The following is an 18,795-nucleotide window of genomic DNA, read 5'->3' on the forward strand; positions in this document are numbered from 1 at the left end:
TTTTTAGCAGTAGGAGTCTCACTATGTTGCCCAGGCTGGAATGCAGTGGCTATTCACAGGTGAGATCATAGCACACCACAGCCTTAAACTCCTGGGCTCAAGTGATCCTCCTGGGTTTTTTGTTTGTTTTGTTTTGTTTTTTTTTTAGAGGTCTCACTCTGTTGCCCAGGCTGGAGAGCAATGGTGTAATCATAGCTCACTATATCCTCGAACTCCTGGGCTCAAGCGATCCTCCTGTCTCAGCCTTCCAAAGTGCTGGGATTACAGGCGTGGGCCAGTGCACCTGGTCCAGGCCTGTGTTTTCTAAACCCTGATGCTACATTTCAGATTAAGAACTTCACCTTCTAGGCATCTTTTGCTGCTGCCCAAAAATGAGCAAGTAGGAATGAGCATGCAGGAGTGCAGGAGACCTGACGTTGGCATATGCAAGAGGCCAGATGGAGGCTGCTATATTCAGGAAAAGTATTCATGGCTGGGAGTGAGCACCGGAAGGAAAGAGCATGTCAATTCCTAACCTGGTCTTAGTCTGCCAGGTGAACTGCTGAAGCCTATTTGCTGAAGGAATACCTTTCATGCGTAGCCTCCAATCTTTAGGGCAGGGGTAGGTAGGATATTCTCATCAGTTATGCCAAGAATCTTTTATAGCTTTGATTTCCTGATTGTGTATACAAAATTGTGCAGTTTTTAAACTTTTCCAGTTAAACAAGAAATGAGGAATGTAAAATTTTTACCTTGGCCAAGATTTTCTTATTTCAGGTCCCTAGAAAGCTGAGTATTGAACTTTGCCCCAGATGTCAAAAACTCTGATCAACATTTACAAATTCTCTCCCTAAAAAGACTAGATCCTGCTTCCTATATTCACTTAGCCATCACCTTAAGAACTGCTAGCATCTGGGCATATTAACTTTCTAATATCAGGAACAGCCTCTATGTGGCGCTGGCTATGTTTATGACTATGCACACCCCTTATATGTGTGTCTCAGTTATAGCTTCTTAAAGTCTTCTCATCATAATCTTAAAATCTAGGATGTTTGTAAATTTTCTTTACTTGTTAAGCTAAACATTACAAAAAAAAAAAAAAGAACTACTTTAGAGATTGTGCTGAATGGGAGCAGATGCCCGTTCCCTACCCCACCAGCTGTACTTCTACCTGTGCTTCCACCATTAGAGTATCCACCTGCTGGATTTGTTTGCTGAGGTATCCCTAACACCTAGAACAGAACCTGGCACATAGTAGACACTCAGTAAACATTTATTGAGTGAGAGGTTGAATGGATCAGATTTTGACCTGTGTTGCCTCCTGCCAGGACCCCATCTGCACTACATGCCCACCCAATGACCAGCATCTCCACTGCATCAATTTCTTTAGGCCCAACCCATCATGTTTACATTCTGAAGAGAGTCAGTAGAGAGAGTTTTGAAGACACAGTAGAGTATCCTGTACAATTATCATCCCAGATTTATCTGCAGTAGATCCATGAGAGTTGATAGTAGACCCATGCACATTAATGCTTGCTGGGGGCAGAAGGGGAGGTGATGATGCAAGCAAGTACCTTCAACCCTAAGTCTGAAAAGTTGATGACTACACAAAATCACTTCAGGTAACTCCAACAGAAATATACACAACGGAGGTTGGGAGAAATGAGTGATCTGGAGGCTGGCTAGGTGGAGGAGGCAACACCTGAAATAGGGATTTAAGCTAGACCTTGAAGAATACGTCATGCCATCACACTAACAAACTCACAGGGAGGCTCCCAAATTTTGGGTAAGTGTCCCCCAGAGACTTAGACTTTTAAACCAAAGCCTAATGTTTCACAAAGTCTCCTGAGACAGAATGACTAGCAAGCTTGTAGGACCTTTTTGTAAAGAGGATGTATATGGATTCGTTATAGACACACATCTACATGCAGAACGTGCCATTCTGTATTTGATGCATAAAACCACCTTGTCCCGGTCTCAGGGCAGGAACAGTATAACACAGATCTTTGTGTCCCCACTGCTTTTGCATAGCGGCTCTTAGAGATTGAACGCTTTTTTTTCAAATATTTTATAGGTTTTTTGACATTAAAACGTTAGTCTCACCTGGGTGCGGTGGCACACGCCAGTAATCCCAGTACTTTGGGAGGCAGAGGCAGGAAGATCGCTTGAGCCCAGAAGTTGGAGACCACAGTGAGCTATGATCATGCCACTGCATTCCTGTGACAGCCTGGGTGACACCGCAAGACCCTGTCTTAAAAAAAAAAAAAGACTTATGTTCTTTTCTAAGCAATAAAATTAGTCTTAAATATTGCCTAATATCTAAGACTACCAATTTTTGTGTAGAATGTAATACAAGCTAAAAAATACATTCGAAAGACTTTCTGTCCCCCAATTTATAAATCCTGGTTAGTTTAGCTAAGTCTGCAGTTGTACTGGGATCAGCAATCCCTCCTTAAATGCAGGAGTATTGTGAGTGTGATGAGGGACTACCCCAAATCAAAATAATTTTAAAAATAAACCTTAGCTTGGTAATTGGTTCCACTTTCTTCCTTGTTCCTTTTCCTTTACCAAGATGGCCGCTGTGTCGTTCGCTCCTCATTGGTCGGATTTTCCGCAGGTGCCGATTCTAGCCCCACCTACTAGCTCTCCATTCCAAGTCCTAAATCATTGGGAATGTAATAGACAGACCAGCGGGAGTGGGCGGAGCGGGCGCCGGATGTGACGTTTCCGGAACCTCCGAGTGTCATCCGCGGGGAAAGGTGGGGAAGGGTCCCGGGAACGTGGTGGGGCAGGGCCTCCGAGCGTGGTTGGACTTTGAAGGGGAGCGGCCGCCGTGAGTGTGGGGCCTGCAGCCTACTCTCCCCGAGTCCCCTGCCCGGCCTGCCTCACTCGAGGCACCCGACGGCTTCGGTCTCCGCGGGCTGGCGCCTGACCAGCCAGGCCCAGCGCTTCCCCGCCTACTGCATTTGAAAGATCCCGAAAACCCTGGATGATTGTGCCTGGGGTTGGCAAGTCGGTCTTGAGTGCCTTCAAGAAGGGTTCCTCAAGCCGTTGTCGATAGAGCCCTCCCTACTGTATACGCCCCCTCCGCTCATTCCTGCTACTTCCTTTCTCCTACTCGTATTTCCTCCTCGGTCCTTTACGCCGCCTTTCCCCCTCATTTGCAGATGCTGCATCCCCTTTTTGGAATTGCTCAACCGGGTGGTAACCGGCGCCGCTTCCTGGCCTCGGGAGGTGGTTCCTTTCTTAACCCACAAGAACCTCTCCCAAGAGGTACTGAGATGCAACAAGCATCCTCTGTTTCAGTTAACTTTCATGGGCTGTGGACTAGGTTTACTATTTACTTGGGGAGGTTTTAGATATGCTTGCGGCTTTCTGAGTCCCTAAAGAGGCCTCGTGAGAGATGGACTATCTCTGCATCCCTAGTAGTCCTCACGGCTTTTGTGCTATTAGTGAGGGTGTTTTAGAGGGGAAGGTTTGTGGAGGAATTGTGACCCGAATATTGAAGAGACCTAAAGATGGAATTGGCTGAGAGAAGACCACCCCTTAGGGAAGAGTTGTAGTAGAAAAGAAAAACTGGATAGGTAAATGAAACTGAAATGTGAGGATGCCTGGGCGGATTGGAATCCTGACTGAAGCAAAAGATCTCTGTTGGGAAGGGCCAGTTGCCACAGGGCCTTGAATTCCAAGATTTATTCTACTGTAGTTTGTATATTGTAGAGCATACTGATTAGGGTTTGCTGTAATGCAATGTGTGTCAAATGCCCAGATTTATTTTGGAGATGATAGTGGTGATATCTGGTTGGAATTTGGAATCTGATTCTAACAGCAACTATATCTAGAAAGACTAGAATTACTGGAGTTTTGGGACACCAGCGGTTTTTGCAGTGCAAGTTACCATCGTGCCTTTTTGCTATTGAGTGTTTAGTCTATGAAGATGAGTAAATGGTTGTTTTCAAGATTCAAATCCCTTGCCATGATAATGATGAATGAATGATTTTATAGTTGACTATAGTGGTTTAGTAAGCAGAGTTACAATTATGAGCATTAATTCCCAGACCAGTTCCCCTTACTCGCCTTGTGCTCAAATATGAAAAAGGACACCACAGAAAATGTCAGTTACTCTCAGGTTAAGTAAAAATGGTCAACCTTGAGGTTAGTTAACAATCCTCACGAAAGTTCACTGAGCGCACTCTGCCAGGTACTGGGGTAGAGGTATGTGGGTATCTGGAAGGAGAAATAATAGAAAATAAAAGATGCTGTTCCCACTTTTACAGTGCTGTGTGCGGGGCCCCCTAATGGCAAGGAATTTGATTAACTTGAACTGAACCTTTGGTTGGTCCACTGTGGTTCTACTCCTTATACCACCTAATTATGGTACAGGGGTTGTACGTTTTCTAGTCTGCCAGTCCTGTCATCGTTGTGATTTGGGCTTCCTTGAGGGTCTCAGCCTTCTTGTAGGAAAGTCCTTATTTAATAGGAGCCACAGCATTTGGTATGTTTCTCTTATATTTTCTTCTTAAGGTAGAGGTCTGTGAGATAAACTGTAAGACTGTGCTGGGATGATGAGGGCAACGGTATTGATGCCATCTGTTTTTTCTGTCTCAGAACTTGGTCCTGATGTCTGACCATGGAGATGTGAGCCTCCCGCCCGAAGACCGGGTGAGGGCTCTCTCCCAGCTGGGTAGTGCGGTAGAGGTGAATGAAGACATTCCACCCCGTCGGTACTTCCGCTCTGGAGTTGAGATTATCCGAATGGCATCCATTTACTCTGAGGAAGGCAACATTGAACATGCCTTCATCCTCTATAACAAGTATATCACGTAAGACACCTACAGTTTCCTTTTTCCTTTCTGGTGACTGGTGCCTCGCCTATTTGGCTCAGAATTGCTAAAACCACAGAACTTCACAATATCATCAACATTAATCATTTTTGCTGGCAACTCCTACATATTGGCTGTCCTTGCCATTCAAAGACATGAGTGCTGAAGGTGTTATTTTCATGACTCAGTAATTTATGAGTAAGAGATTTAGTTCTTTGGCCTATGCCCACATAGCCCAGCTGTTAGACAAAAGAGTTGGTGGTTAAACTAGACATATTATGTACTGATGAATGCTTTTACTGTTCTCTTTCTACTAAAGCAGCCAATTATAGGATTATTGTTGGGGTCTAGCAGAGCCAAAATTCCTCACTTGTACTTATTTTGTAGCAAATTTAGTGATACAAGAAAAAATTTTTTCCTCTTAACCTTTATCGTAATCATGCAAATCATCAAATAATTAGTAACTGCCTACAGTTTGTGTGGCTCATCATAATAAGACCTTTCCCTTAAGTTATTTATCATCTTAGGGTAGGCAGCGTAAGTAGAAAATTTCAGTACTATTAACAGCAGACAACTTCTAAAACTCCATTGACAATTATAACGTAATTTAGAAAGGAAATAATGTTAAAGGTCTTATTGATCATTTCTAATCTTGTTCCTTCACAATACCAGGACTTTAAAAAAAAAATTACAATGTATTTGGTTCTTAGTAGCTCATAGTGTATTTCACCTGCATAATTTCATTTGATCTTCACAGTTCTGTGTGCATGGAATAGGGTACACTACCCTACATTCTACATATGAGGAAACAAACTCAGCGTTTGGTGATATGCTTATGTTTGAAGTGACAAAACCTTGGTTTTCTGACTCCTAATTCAGGATTTGTTCTACAACATAGGTCCTGTTCTTCTTGTTTTCCATTTAGTAATGTTCTAGAGTCAGAGGTAGTCTTTTGAGATCATAGTCATGTGCCACACTGGCTATTTTTTGGTTATTTTACTACTGATTTTTGAGTAGGTTATATATATATAGTACATAATTCAGAGGCACAAAAGAATAACTGTAGTTAAAAAGTAAGTCTCGGCCAGGCGCAGTGGCTCTCGCTTGTAATCCCAGCACTTTGGGAGGCCAAGGCAGGCGGATCACCTGAGGTCAGGAGTTCAAGACCAGCTTGGCCAACATGGCAAAACCCCGTCTCTACTAAAAATACAAAAATTAGTCGGGCATGGTGGCGTGTGCCTGTAATCCCAGCTACTTGGGAGGCTAAGGCAGGAGAATTGCTTGAAACCAGGAGGCAGAGGTTATAGTGAGATCGTGCCACTGCACTCCAGGACTCCAGACTAGGTGGCAAAGCGAGACTGTTTCAAAAAAAAAAAAAAGTCTCCCCACCCACTTCTCTTTTCCCCCCAAACCCTCAGTTCTCCTCCCCAGAGACAATCACTCTTAGTAGTTTCTTAGATATCTTCCAAGAGATGATATACACATACCAGTTTTATCACATTAAGTTTTTTATCACATACTCCTCTAAAGCAGGGCTTTTCAACTTTGGCCCTATTGACCTTTTGGACTGAATAATTCTTTGTGGTGGGAGCTGTCCTGTGTGTTACAGAATGTTTAGCAGCACCCCTGGTTTCTGCTCACCAGATGCCAGTATCCGCCCTCCCCACAGTGTGACAATCAAAAATGTCACCAAGCATTATCTGATGTTCTCCCAGGGGCAGAATCACCTCTGAGAACCAGTGCTCCAAAGAAAAGTATGTGGAAGAGTGGACTGTCTAGAATTCGTATTGTAATTGCAGAGTGGAGAAATGGGACTGCTATTGTCCTTTTTATTTAGAAGTGTTGCCTGCGTTAAGAGGAGAAAACCTTAGACAAGTCAAATTTAACAGAGTTTAATCCAGTAGAAAAAGGTTCAGGGAACACTCAGGACCAAAACTGGTACAGAATGTTCCACCCCATAGTGGAGGTTGTGCAGGCTATATTTATAGTCAGAGAAAAGGAAATGAGATACAGAAATAGCCTGATTGGCTACAGTTATGTGTTTGCCTTATTTGGTCATGTTTTGGCAGGCTTTAGCCTCCAATTGGCTGGAGGTTTCAGCTGCTATGATTGGCTGAGACTCAGCTATTTATTATACTTGTAACCTAACTCTTAAGTTACAGTTTGTTTATACATTAAATTAGGTTACAGTTCACTATCTTTGGAGGCAGCTTTAACTTAACACCTGTTTCCTTAAAGATCTGTAGTTCTTTAATGCCATTATGCCATGTCATGTGGCCTCAGTATTGTTAAGGTTTCATAGAATTATAATTATATTACTACTTCTCTTTGCTGTTATGAGTTTTTCATTCCTAGGCACACTATTTATTTTCCTGCAGTTTTTTTGACTCTGTCTTCTTTATATACGCTACTGCTGGTAGAAAGAATATTCTTACGTATTTCCTATAAGCTTGTAGATTGTTCTCAGAATGAAACCCAGAGGCACAATTCCTTTGGAGAAACACTAATTCAGAAAGTTCAGTAGAATCATGGAATCACTGCACCAGGTATTTTCTGAAGGGCCTTCAGAATCCTATTGCCCCACAATAGAAAGGGCTTTCAGGGCAAAACCATATTCATTCAACACATATGTATTGAGTATACCTGCTATCTACATGGCACTGCACTAGGTCCTGGACAGCAGTGAGTAAAATGGCCCTTATCCTTATTGGTGTTCCTTTATAGGTATGGGAGAAGACAGTAAACAGATAAGCAAATAAATACAGCTGACCCTTGAACAACACAGAGGTTAGCACCAATCCCCCATGCAATCAAAAATATACATATGGTCGGGCGCAGTGGCTCACACCTGTAGTCTCAGCACTTTGGGAGGCCGAAGTGGATGGATCACTTGAGGTCAGGAGTTCAAGACAAGCCCCATCAACATGGTGAAACCCCATCTGTACTAAAAATACAAAAATTAGCCTGGTATGGTGGCAGGTGCCTGTAACCCCAGCTACTTGGGAGACTGAGGCAGGAGAATTGCTTGAACTCAGGAAGTGAAGGTTGCAGTGAGCCGAGATCATGCCACTGCACTCCAGCCTGGGGACAGAGCAAGATCATGTCTAAAAAAAAAAAAAAAAAATATATATATACTCCTGACCTCAGGTGATCCACCCACTTCACCTGCCAACTCCCCACGTAGTCAAAAATCTATGTATGACTTTTGGCTTTCTAAAACCTTAACTACCAATAGCCTACTGTTGACTGGAAGCCTTATTGATAACATAGTCAGTTATCACATACTTTATTTTATTTTATTTATTTATTTATTTATTTTAAGACGGAGTCTTGCTCTGTCGCCCAGGCTGGAGTGCAGTGGCGCGATCTCGGCTCACTGCAAGCTCCGCCTCCCGGGTTCACGCCATTCTCCTGCCTCAGCCTCTCCGAGTAGCTGGGACTACAGGCGCCTGCCACCACGCCCGGCTAATTTTTTGTATTTTTTAGTAGAGATGGGGTTTCACCATGGTCTCGATCTCCTGACCTCGTGATCCGCCCGCCTCGGCCTCCCAAAGTGCTGGGATTACAAGCGTGAGCCACCGCGCCCGGCCAGTTATCACATACTTTATATATTGTATGTATTATGTACTATATTCTTACAGAAAAGTAAGCTTGAGAAAAGAAAATGTTATTAAGAAAATCATAAAGAATAGAAAATATAGATACTATTTGTTAAGTGGAAGTGGATCATTATGAAGGTCTTCATCCTCGTCATCTTCATGTTGAATAGGCTGAGGAAGAGGAGGGGTTGGTCTTACTGTCTCAGGGGTGGCAGTGGCAGAAGTAAATCCGTGTATAAATGGACCCACACCATTGAAATCCATGTTGTCCAAAAGTCAGCTGTAGTTGAAATAAGGAAAATACTTAAGAGTACTGTGATAGAGAATAAGCAGGGGTTTATGACTAGAGTAGTCAGGGTAAGGTCTGTCTGAGAAGATAATATTTAAGCTGAGACTTGAGGGATGCAATAAAGTTGGTCATTCCAAGAGCATAGGGCAGAGCATTAAAACACAGGGAACTCCGTGTTTAGATGTGCTTAGGTGGGAAAGACCTTAGCATGTTCTGGGGATTGCAAGATCATTGTGTTTGGAGTATAGCCAGAGAAAAGCAGGATGACTCCAGGTGAGGCTGGAGAGGCACATGGGGCTGGATCATGCAGGACTTCATGGGCCATGGTAAGGAGTCTGTTTTTTATCTTGAGAGTAACAGCAAGCCATTGAAAAGTTTTAAGTGGGATTCAGACCTAAATTTACTTACTGTTTTTTAAAAGAGATGAGGTCTCGGCCGGGCACAGTGGCTCACGCCTATGATCTCAGCACTTTGGGAGGCCACCCAGGAGTTCGAGGCCAGCCTGGCCAACATGGTGAAACCCCATCTCTACTAAAAGTACAAAACTTAGCCAGGCATGGTGGCCCACGTCTATAATCCCAGCTACCCGAGAGGCTGAGGCAGGAGACTTGCATGAACCCGGGAGGCAGAGGTTTTAGTGAGCCGAGATCGCGGCAGTGCACTCCGGCCTGGGTGATAGAGTGAGACTCGGTCTCAAAAAAAAAAAAAAAAAAAAAGAGATGTCACTAATGTTGCCCAGGCTGGTCTCGAACTCCTGGACGCAAGCGATCCTCCCATCTCAGCCTCCCAAAGTGCTGGGATTACGGTTGTGAGCCTCCATGCCCAATCAATATTTTAAAGTATAAATTTTGGCAGTTGTGTGGTAAATGGTGGAGCAAGTGTTAAGAGAAGGCGGGGAGACTAGTTAGGAAATTCTTGCAGGCTGGTGGCTTGAAGTAGTGTGGCAACATGGAAAGAGACAGATGGATTTGGTATTTTGGAGGTCAGGTCCACAGGACTTACTAATCGCTTAGGAAAAAAGATACCGCGGAGGTTGATGTCGTGTTTCTGCCTTGAACAACTTAAACGATGGGGTAGTCCATGTATTGAGATCGGAAAAGTGGTATCTAAAGAGGGCTGGGTAGCGGGGGGATTTAACCGTTCATGTTTGGGGTTTTTTTGACATGTTAAAATTTGAGATGCCTGTGAGATATCCAAGTAGAGATGTCAAGTGGGAGGTTGAATGTACCAATCTGAACTCAGAAGACTGAGGTCTGGGCTGGAAATACAGACAAGGGAGTCCTCAGCATACAGATGGTTCTGAAGTCATGAGAATGGCTGAGATTTTCTTTTTCTTTTTTTTTCCTCCTGTAGAAATTAATTTTATTCTTATTCAGACTATTTTCAAAGAAGTAGTGGTGCACTGTTTTTCTAAAAATATGCCTTTATAGATTTTTATATATGTATATAATAAAATCCATACATGTATTTACATGATTGCAACGTACAAAATTACAGCACTGTGGTATGTACCCATCTACAGGTACATTCTTTCCACACATGCCTGCTGCGCTTTCGCCATGTGAAGAAGGGAGACTGAATCAGTTGTGAGCAGCCGAGGGCTGGCCCGACCACGGAGCCTCCGAATAGGGGCTTGGGTGGAGGAGGTGAGGCGACTGCCGAGGCAGGAGCAGCAGCTGTTGGAGGGCTCTCCTGCAGGCCAGCAGGCAGCATCTGGAGGCTCCTGGCAGCCTCCCTCTCCCGTCCGCCCCGTGGTGCCCGTGCTGCCCTCAAGGTGGGGTGGCTGACCACAGACCCCTCTGGTGCCATTCTGTGACCTGGACTTGCTTGGCTGGGCCAAGAAGTTGTGTATGTGAGGGGTGGAGGAGGGAGCTGTGGGAGGAGTAGACCCCGTCCAGCCCTAGCCCTGGGCAGGGGAAAGGGCTGGATGGCTAAAGCCTGCAGATGACTGGTGAGAACACTCCGCTTGGCCCGGCACTGCTAAGGGTCAGAGACTAGAGGCTGGGAGGGAGAGCAGTGGCTGCCGGCTGGGGAACAGGGCCTTCTTCCTCCCTGGGGCTCAAAGGGTGGCCTCAACTGAGCTTGAATAAGCCTGGCTCTTAGGCCCTGCGGCCAGAGGCTTGGCCTCCTGCCAGCAGAGGTGCATGCACGCTGGGGAGGGGTTGCCATCTCCACTTCGACCCTTGGGCCAGGGGCTGGGGAAGAAATGGAGGCTTAGGCCTGGCCCGCTGCTCTGTAGGACTAGGTCCCCGGGGCTCAGGATTCCTGAGGCATGCAGAGAAGGGCCTGAGAATGCCTGAGATTTTCTAGTGAAGGGGCTCTTAATCCGGGGTCCAGGAACCTCCCAGAGATTCATTGATAGAATTCAGGGGATCTGTGAACCGGAACAGGAAAAACTTTTCTTGTTTTTTCTAACCAGTGACTGAAATTTAGCATTTCCTTCCATTTTGAATGTAGGCCTCAAAGTGCAATAGTAGTAATAATATTGTAATTTTGTCACCAGTAGAAATCAAGATATTTTCATATTGCATTAGAGTTGTTGCTGACATCTCAAATTAGCATCTAAACATCACTACTTCAGAATTACAGTACAGAATTATTAGACCTACAGCTATATCCCATTATCAAATGCATTGATAAAGAACACATTAGGCCGGGCACAGTGGCTCACGCCTGTAATCCCAGCACTTTGGGAGGCCAAGGCTGGCGGATCACGAGGTCAGGAGATCGAGACCATCCTGGCTAACACGGTGAAACCCCATCTCTACTAAAAATACAAAAAATTAGCCTGGCATGGTGGCAGATGCCTGTAGTCCCAGCTACTCGGGAGGCTGAGGCAGGAGAATGGTGTGAACCCAGGAGGCGGAGCTTGCAGTGAGCCGAGATCGCACCACTGCACTCCAGCCTGGGTGACAGAGCGACACTCCGTCTCAAAAAAAAAAAAAAGAACACATTAATACAGAAGAATATATCACAATTTTTAAAATTTTTGAAAACGTTTTCAATAAAATTGGGGTATTTTTGGTGATCCTTTGTACTTTAAGTTATACCTTAAAAAAATTATTCTGAGAAGGATCCATAGGCTTCACCGGATGCCAGAAGGATCCATGGAACATAAAAGATCAAGTATCTTTGTTAATAAGACTAGGGAATGAAAAGAGAAGGAGCCTAGGACTGAGCCCTGAGGTTAGTTAATGGAGGGAGAGTCAACAGGGGAGACTTTCTTTGAAGGAAGGTTCAAGAGGCAGGAGGAAATCCAAGAGAGATTGGTGTGGTGTCATGGGAGCCAAAAGAAGTTAGTGTTTGAAAAAGGAGAGTAGCCATCTATGTCAGATGGGTGAAGACAGAAGATTGGCCTTTGGGTTTGGTAAGATGATGTCATGGGTGATCTTGGTAAGCTATTTCGCTAGAAGGATTACAGAGACCCTAATTAGAATGGGTAGAAAGGTGAATGGACAGTAAGAAAATGGAGGCAAAGGATATAGACCTGAAGGTGGCAAATTTTTTTCTATAAGGGACCAGAGAGTAAAAATTTTTGGTTTTGTTTGCTCTCTCTGTGACTACGTCTGCTTTATAGTGTGAAAGTAGCCATAGACAACACATAAATGAATGGATGTGACTGGTTCCAATGACACTTTGTTTACAAGAACAGATGGCTAGCTGGATTTGGCACAACAGCTGTAGTTTGCCAACCCCGGTATAGACAACTCTTTGGAGAAGTTTAGATGGGAAGGGAAGTAGAAAAATGGGGAAGTAGTTGAAGGGGGACAAGGAGCATGTGAACATGTGTATGTATTTTAAGTTGGGAGATTTTAGAGCATGTTTTTGCTGATGGAAAAGGATCCTATGGAGGAGGAGAGGCTAATGGTCCAGAAGAGAGCTTAGCTGTACTAATAAACTCCTCAGAAGGCAAGAGGGGATAGGATTAAGAGTACATGGATGCCTAAGGAATTGTTTTTTATGTCACTTAGTGTTATGAGTGACATATTAGTGTTAACAGCAAGACTGATATGGGGAGTGTGTCCCTGTCACTTATAGGACCATTTAAAATGATGAACTACTAGGAGAGTTGGTGCGGATGAGATTTAGCAGCTCATTTACTTGATTTGTGGGATTTAGAGTTTAATTTGGAATTTTGTTGTATTGGCTTTACCTGAAGTAATGTAGCTACCTTCACTTTTCTTGGAGATACCTTTAAAATCCTGATTCTGATTCTGATTCTGTGAACAGAAAATCACAGCAATTGCAAAGAAATTCTAGCTCAGTGATTCTCAGTCTGTTTTCTGTTGTATTTTACTTAGTACATTCCTGTCAATAACAGTGGCTCAGGTTTGGCAGTTACTACAACCGAGGAGAAAAGAGAGCAGAGTATACATCTGCCTCACCACTCCTCTGCCTCCCCTACTACTGAGAATTATTGTTCTAGACCTTTTGTGGATACTTTCTTTACTTCAGGATTTTAAAAGGCACGTTTGTTCCTTTTCCTGGAGCAGTTCAGGCATCTTAATGATCTCAGGCATATTTCCCCCCTAGTAGCTTCCCTAATGTAGGAATGCTTTGCCTTTTGCAGACCCCAGTATAGAAGAAAGAGTTCAGCATATTAAATCAGTACATATTTTCATGATGAGCGCAGACAATAAACCAGGCAGTGGATTCTTTCACAGCTTTTTATGGTCATCAACTAGGCTGCCCAGAAGGGAGTGAGAGTATTCAGGCAATTCCTGTCTGCTGTGTGAGCCTCCTGGAACACCAACCCTCTTTCTGAAAATGAACTGCCACCTGTGTTGAAAATGTTTGCTGAGATTGGGGTTTATAGACTGAAGAAGGTTCCATTTGTGATCATGCTTACCATGCTGAGTAACTTTAAGACTGGAAGAGTCGAGATGAGGATCCTTAATGCACCCATGTTAAAGAACCTTTGCTTGACTTTTTGAATTAGTTGTTTTCATACAAAATTAACACTTATTCATGATTTAAAAAATTTTTCGAACACTACAAGGGAGATATTAAAGTGAAAAGAGAAGTCTCATCTATCAGAGGTGGCCCCTATTGTATTTCTGGCATGGATGAGATGTGATTAAGCTCATAGGGGCCCCCACGTGTCCTTTTCCTTAAAGCTTCAATGGGATCATACCATGTATTCTGTTCTGCGACTTGCTTTCTTCACAGTAGTGTCTTTCCATATCAGGACATACTGAGCCATCTCATTCTGCCTCAGGGCTATTCCATCTGCCTGGAACACGAATCTGGAACAGTCCCAGATTCATGGCTCACTCTTGTCTAGTCCTTACTCAAATGCCTCCTTCTTAATGATGACTTCCTTAGCTGCTGTATCTAAAATTTCAACCATTCCCCTATCACTTTCTATCCCCCTTCCCTATTAATGACTTTCCTAGCATACTTCTGTTTATTGTCTGTTCCTCCACTGTAATGTACACTCTATGGTGGGGAGGAATATTTGACTGTGTTGTTCACTGCCATATCCCCAACCTTTAGAATAATTCTGGACCCCATAGTAGATGCTCAGTAAATATTCACTGAATGAATGGGTGAATGATTACATTGTCTTCACATTTGGGTGCACATTATTTTTTAAACAATCCCCTATTGATGGACATTTAGGTTTTTTTTTTGTTGTTTTTTGTTTTTTTCAGTTTTTTCTACTTTTTAAAACAATGCTGTATTGAATATTTTTATACATATATCTTTGTACTGTTTTATAATGATCTCTAGAATAAATTCCTAGAAATAGAATTGTGAGTTTAAAGGATATACACATTTTAAGTTGGTTGCGGTGGCTCACACCTGTAATGCCAGCATTTCGGGAGGCTGACGCGGGCAGATCACCTGAGGTCAGGAGTTGGAGACCAGCCTGGTCAACATGGCGAAACCCCATCTCCACTAAAAATACACAAATTAGCTGGGCGTGGTAGCAGGTGCCTCTAATCCCAGCTACTCGGGAGGCTGAGGCAGGAGAATCATTTGAACCTGGGAGGTAGAGGTTGCAGTGAGCTGAGATTGCCCCACTGCACTCCAACCAGGGCAGCAGAGCAAGACTCTGTCTCACAAAAAAAAAATCAAAAAATAAATAAAATAGTACAAATTAAAAATAAAGGATATACACGTTTTAAATTTTGAATAATTAGCTTCCATTTTCCCTCCCTTAAGATAAAAGGTTATATTAATTTACAATCTTGCTAACACTGTATGGGGATCCCGTTTCTCTATACCAGGTATGATCAACCTTTAAGCCCCATTTCTCTATACCAGGTATAATTAACCTTTACGCCTTTGCCAATCCGATGGATGAAAATGGTATCTCATCCTAATTTGTATTTCTTTAATTATAAGTGAATTCAGCATTATTTCATATATCCACCTTTTGTATTTACTTTTCTGCTTATGTCTTCTTTTTTCATTGTTTATTAGGTCATTTTGCTTGTGTTTTTGCAATCATATCTTTGTTGGCTTTGGTACTTTTCCTCTCTCCAGACTTCAACCAGATATAACCCCAGAGAACAGTATACATCTGGGCCACCGCTTTCTATCCCTAGAAAGTTTCTAGGATAGAACTTTGAACCATGTAATGGAATCTAGTTTATAAGTAAAGAAAAAACTCCCAGACCCGTACATGATGCTGGGTTAGCATCTTCATCTCTTATTCTTGCTCACATTTTTTGTTTATTAGTTAAAAAAAATCATAGAAACCCATAGCAAATATTGACTATGTGCTAGATACTGTGTTTAGCATTTTATTGTCTCGTTAAGTGTCACAGCAAGCCTGTCAGGGAGTACTAATTTGTCTCCATCTATACAATTTTATAGACAGGATATCAGCCATGTCCAACCCTTTGAATGCAAGGACTTTTTTGCTTATCTATGATGGCAGATATCACCTTTTTTAAAGCTCATTAGCTAGTTAGTATTAGTGTATTTTATGTATGGCCTAAGACAGTTCTTCTTCCAGTGTGGCCCAGGGAAGCTAAAAGGTTGGACACCCCTGCAAAAAACTGAGGGATGGTGAGATTAAGTGACTTGTCCAAGGTCACACAGCTAGTAAATGGCAAAACCAGGATTTGAGCCCAGGCACAGTGGCTCCAGAGCCAGCCCTAATAACCACTAAGTTCCTTTACCTCCAGTATGAGTAATGAGGTATGTTGCCCATTGTCTGTTTCAGGAGACCTTTTTGCCCATCTATCCCCATTCAGAAAACTGGCTACAGTTGTTGAAGCAAGGGAAAGCTACTCATGTACAGGTCTGGGAGGTTTTTTTTGTTTGTTTTTTGTTTTTTGTTTTTTTTTTTTACTTATAAACTAGATTCCATTACATGGTTCAAAGTCAAAGTAATATAAAGAGGTATTTGGTGAAAAGTTTCACGCCTATTCTTATCTATTCTGTTACCCCTGCCCTCATTTCTGTGTATACTTCGTGTTTCTTTGTATACTTACAAAGCAAAGTAAATAAATACGGCAGGTTAAATACAGCAGGTTGTCAAATAATGTCGTTTTGTCCAATGTCGTTTTGTTTTAATGTTGATGAGAAAAGAAAAATCCATTCCTGCCTGGGGCCACTGTCTGTGTGGAGTCTGCACATTCTCCCCGTGTCTGTGTGGGTTTTCTCCGGGTATTCAAGTTTCTTCCCACACCCCAAAGGTCTGCACATTAGGTGAACAGGCATGTCTGAATTGTCCCCAGTCTGAGTGAGTGCAAGTGTATGTGTGAGTGTGCCCTGCGATGGGATGGCATCCTCTCCAGGGTTGGTTCCCGCCTTGGCCTTGAGCTGCTGGGATGGACTCTGGCCACCTGGCACTGAATAAGCAGGTAAATCATTTACTTACTTGTTTTTATAAGTCTTTCTTAAATGTATGTATGGCTCATATTTATTTCAGTGTTTAATATTAGAAGTGTTTTGGTCTGTATTTAGAAGTCTGGTGTTTTTGTGACCAGGATAGGTCAAAGGAACTTAACTCTTGTTTATGTCAATTAGTGCATGGTAAAGTTGGTTTTGTTATATGTCATTGTGCTTAAAGTCACAGTTTCCAAGAACCTATCAACATTAAGGACTTACTGTGTATACATACATACTTGTACATGTATGTAATGTTTATTCATCAAATATTTATTGAGTGCCTCTTTTTACAAGGCACTGTGCTGGCTTCCAAGGAGTATACAAAGAAGCATGAAACACAGAAATCTCTGGCCTCAGGAAGCTCACAGTCTAGTTCTATAATAAGAGCATAAGTGAAAATAAAACATGGTGTTTATATGACATCATAGTACTTTCTTAGCTGATTCAGGCGTCAATACAAAGCACATTCAGCCTGCTAAAGGCAGTAAATATTAATATGTATCTTGGCTTTTGGGGCTAAGGTGAGAGTTCTACTGAATTATCTATCAGTCTCTAAAATATAAGAAATATATCTTATTTATCTTAATAGATTCTTCAGGACTTTATGGTTTGAACAAATGAATCTGTATGTCTTTTAAATATAGACTTCAAGGAAACTGTTTTATATCTTTCTTTCTTTTTTTTTTTTTTTTTTTTTCAAATAGAGACGGGATCTCCCTCTGTCACCCAGGCTGGAGTGCAGTGGTGTGATCAAAGCTCACTGTAACCTCAGACTTCTGAGATCGAGAGATCCTCCTGCCTCAGCCTCCCAAGCAGCTGGGACTACAGGTGCATACCACCACACCCAGCTAATTTTTGTGTTTTTTATGTTTTGTTATATATATTTATATATATGTATATATATATAAAAATTAAAAAATATAAATAGAGACAAGGTCTCACCCTGTTACCCAGGCTGGTCTTGAACTCCTGGGCTCAAGCAATCTTCCTGCCTCGGTCTCCCAAAGTTCTGGGATTACAGGCATGAGCCACCACACCCAGCCTCTTTTATATCTTCTTCATGAACCCAAAAGGAAGCTTTTTAAAGAACCATTTTTATTTTAGAGTCCATCCCTGCCTTGAGGAGCCTTATCAAGTTGGATCAAAATGAAACTTGTTGCCTAATATAGAACTGAAGGATGAGGACTTATCTTTAGAAAGTTTGTTTTGGTGGGGATCATCTTTTTTCTTTATTGAGGATTCTTCTTCCAATTACTTCTGCCCCATGGGCAGTAAGTAGAAAAGAGTTTATCCCAACTACAATATAATATTTTAGAGCTGTCAGCAAGCTACCTTCAATTTTTTTTTTAATCTCAGTTTCTGTCTATTACAACTTAATTCTGTTAAAAGACATCTTTGTTCAGAATCCCTCCAGTAGTTCTAGACATTCCAGAAACCATATGGAAGAAGTATGGTGTAGTAGTTAAAAGAATAGGCTCTGGAGCCAGCCTGCTCATACTGAAATTCTGAATCTGCCAATTTCTTTCTGTGACAAGTTACTGGGCTTTTATTTATTTTCACTGCCCCTAAGTAGATGTCTTAAATGTTAGAGATTTGTGAATTGATTCAGTTTATTCTCCCCACTGAGCTTTAGAGCCATGGATGAGAACCAAAAGATGAAATCTAGCATCTTATATTTATCTAAGCACTTTTCATCAAAGACAATGCATACTAACATGTAATATGCACATACTACATGCATAGAACACATGCACTAAGTATTTCCATGCATTTTTGTATGATGCAAACTAATATTCTTTTTTGAAGGAACACGAATCCCAAAGGAAAAAAAGCCAAAGTTAAAGGTTACGTAAAAGCTAGAAGTAGTAAGGAAATATGGTTTTCTCTTACTTCTGCCCATGGCTTTGTGACAGAAGCCCTTTCCTTTGAAAGCCTGTCATGTCACAACAAGAAAAAGATCTCTTTCTTTGGAGGTACATTTTTGGGCACAAGAAAGGCTTTTAAAAATTTTTTTGGCCATCCTTTTCATTGTAGGAGTCTGGTGCTTGCTGCCTAGTTTGGGAGTAGAGGAAAAGACTCTGGCTCTTTAGGGGGATAGAGATGGGAAAGGAGCATGGCCCAGCTAGGTGTACTAGCTCTCCCTCCGCTGCACTTCTGGAACCTTTCATGTAAGGGCTTCCGGATAAGGGGGTTGCATAGCTTTAGGGTCTTATGGACATTTGGACCATTTGCTTCATAATCATTTTGAACTGTTTCC

General features: G+C 42.4%; 1 protein-coding gene across 7 annotated transcripts in view; it reads left to right on the top strand.

Annotated features, from left to right (window-relative positions):
- The first annotated feature begins 2,675 nt into the window (after window positions 1–2,675).
- The window catches only part of STAMBP (STAM binding protein), a 45,315-nt gene continuing 29,195 nt past the window's right edge, over window positions 2,676–18,795 (top strand). For 2 of the 7 annotated variants that reach the window (XR_009209975.1, XM_032178239.2), the window contains exons 1-3: window positions 2,703–2,812; window positions 3,147–3,252; window positions 4,588–4,802. Coding sequence is in view for 4 of the 7 variants with exons in the window: in XM_032178239.2 (XP_032034130.1) it covers window positions 4,600–4,802 (203 nt within the window). In the remaining 3 variants the exon portion in view is untranslated. Of the gene's footprint in view, window positions 2,813–2,948; window positions 3,253–4,587; window positions 4,803–18,795 lie in introns of those variants that run through there. The other 5 variants (XR_009209974.1, XM_032178240.2, XM_032178241.2 and 2 more) reach the window with 4 other exon arrangements.

This window comes from Hylobates moloch, unplaced genomic scaffold (genome assembly GCF_009828535.3).
Source record: "Hylobates moloch isolate HMO894 unplaced genomic scaffold, HMol_V3 SCAFFOLD_15, whole genome shotgun sequence".
NCBI classification, from domain to species: domain Eukaryota; kingdom Metazoa; phylum Chordata; class Mammalia; order Primates; family Hylobatidae; genus Hylobates; species Hylobates moloch.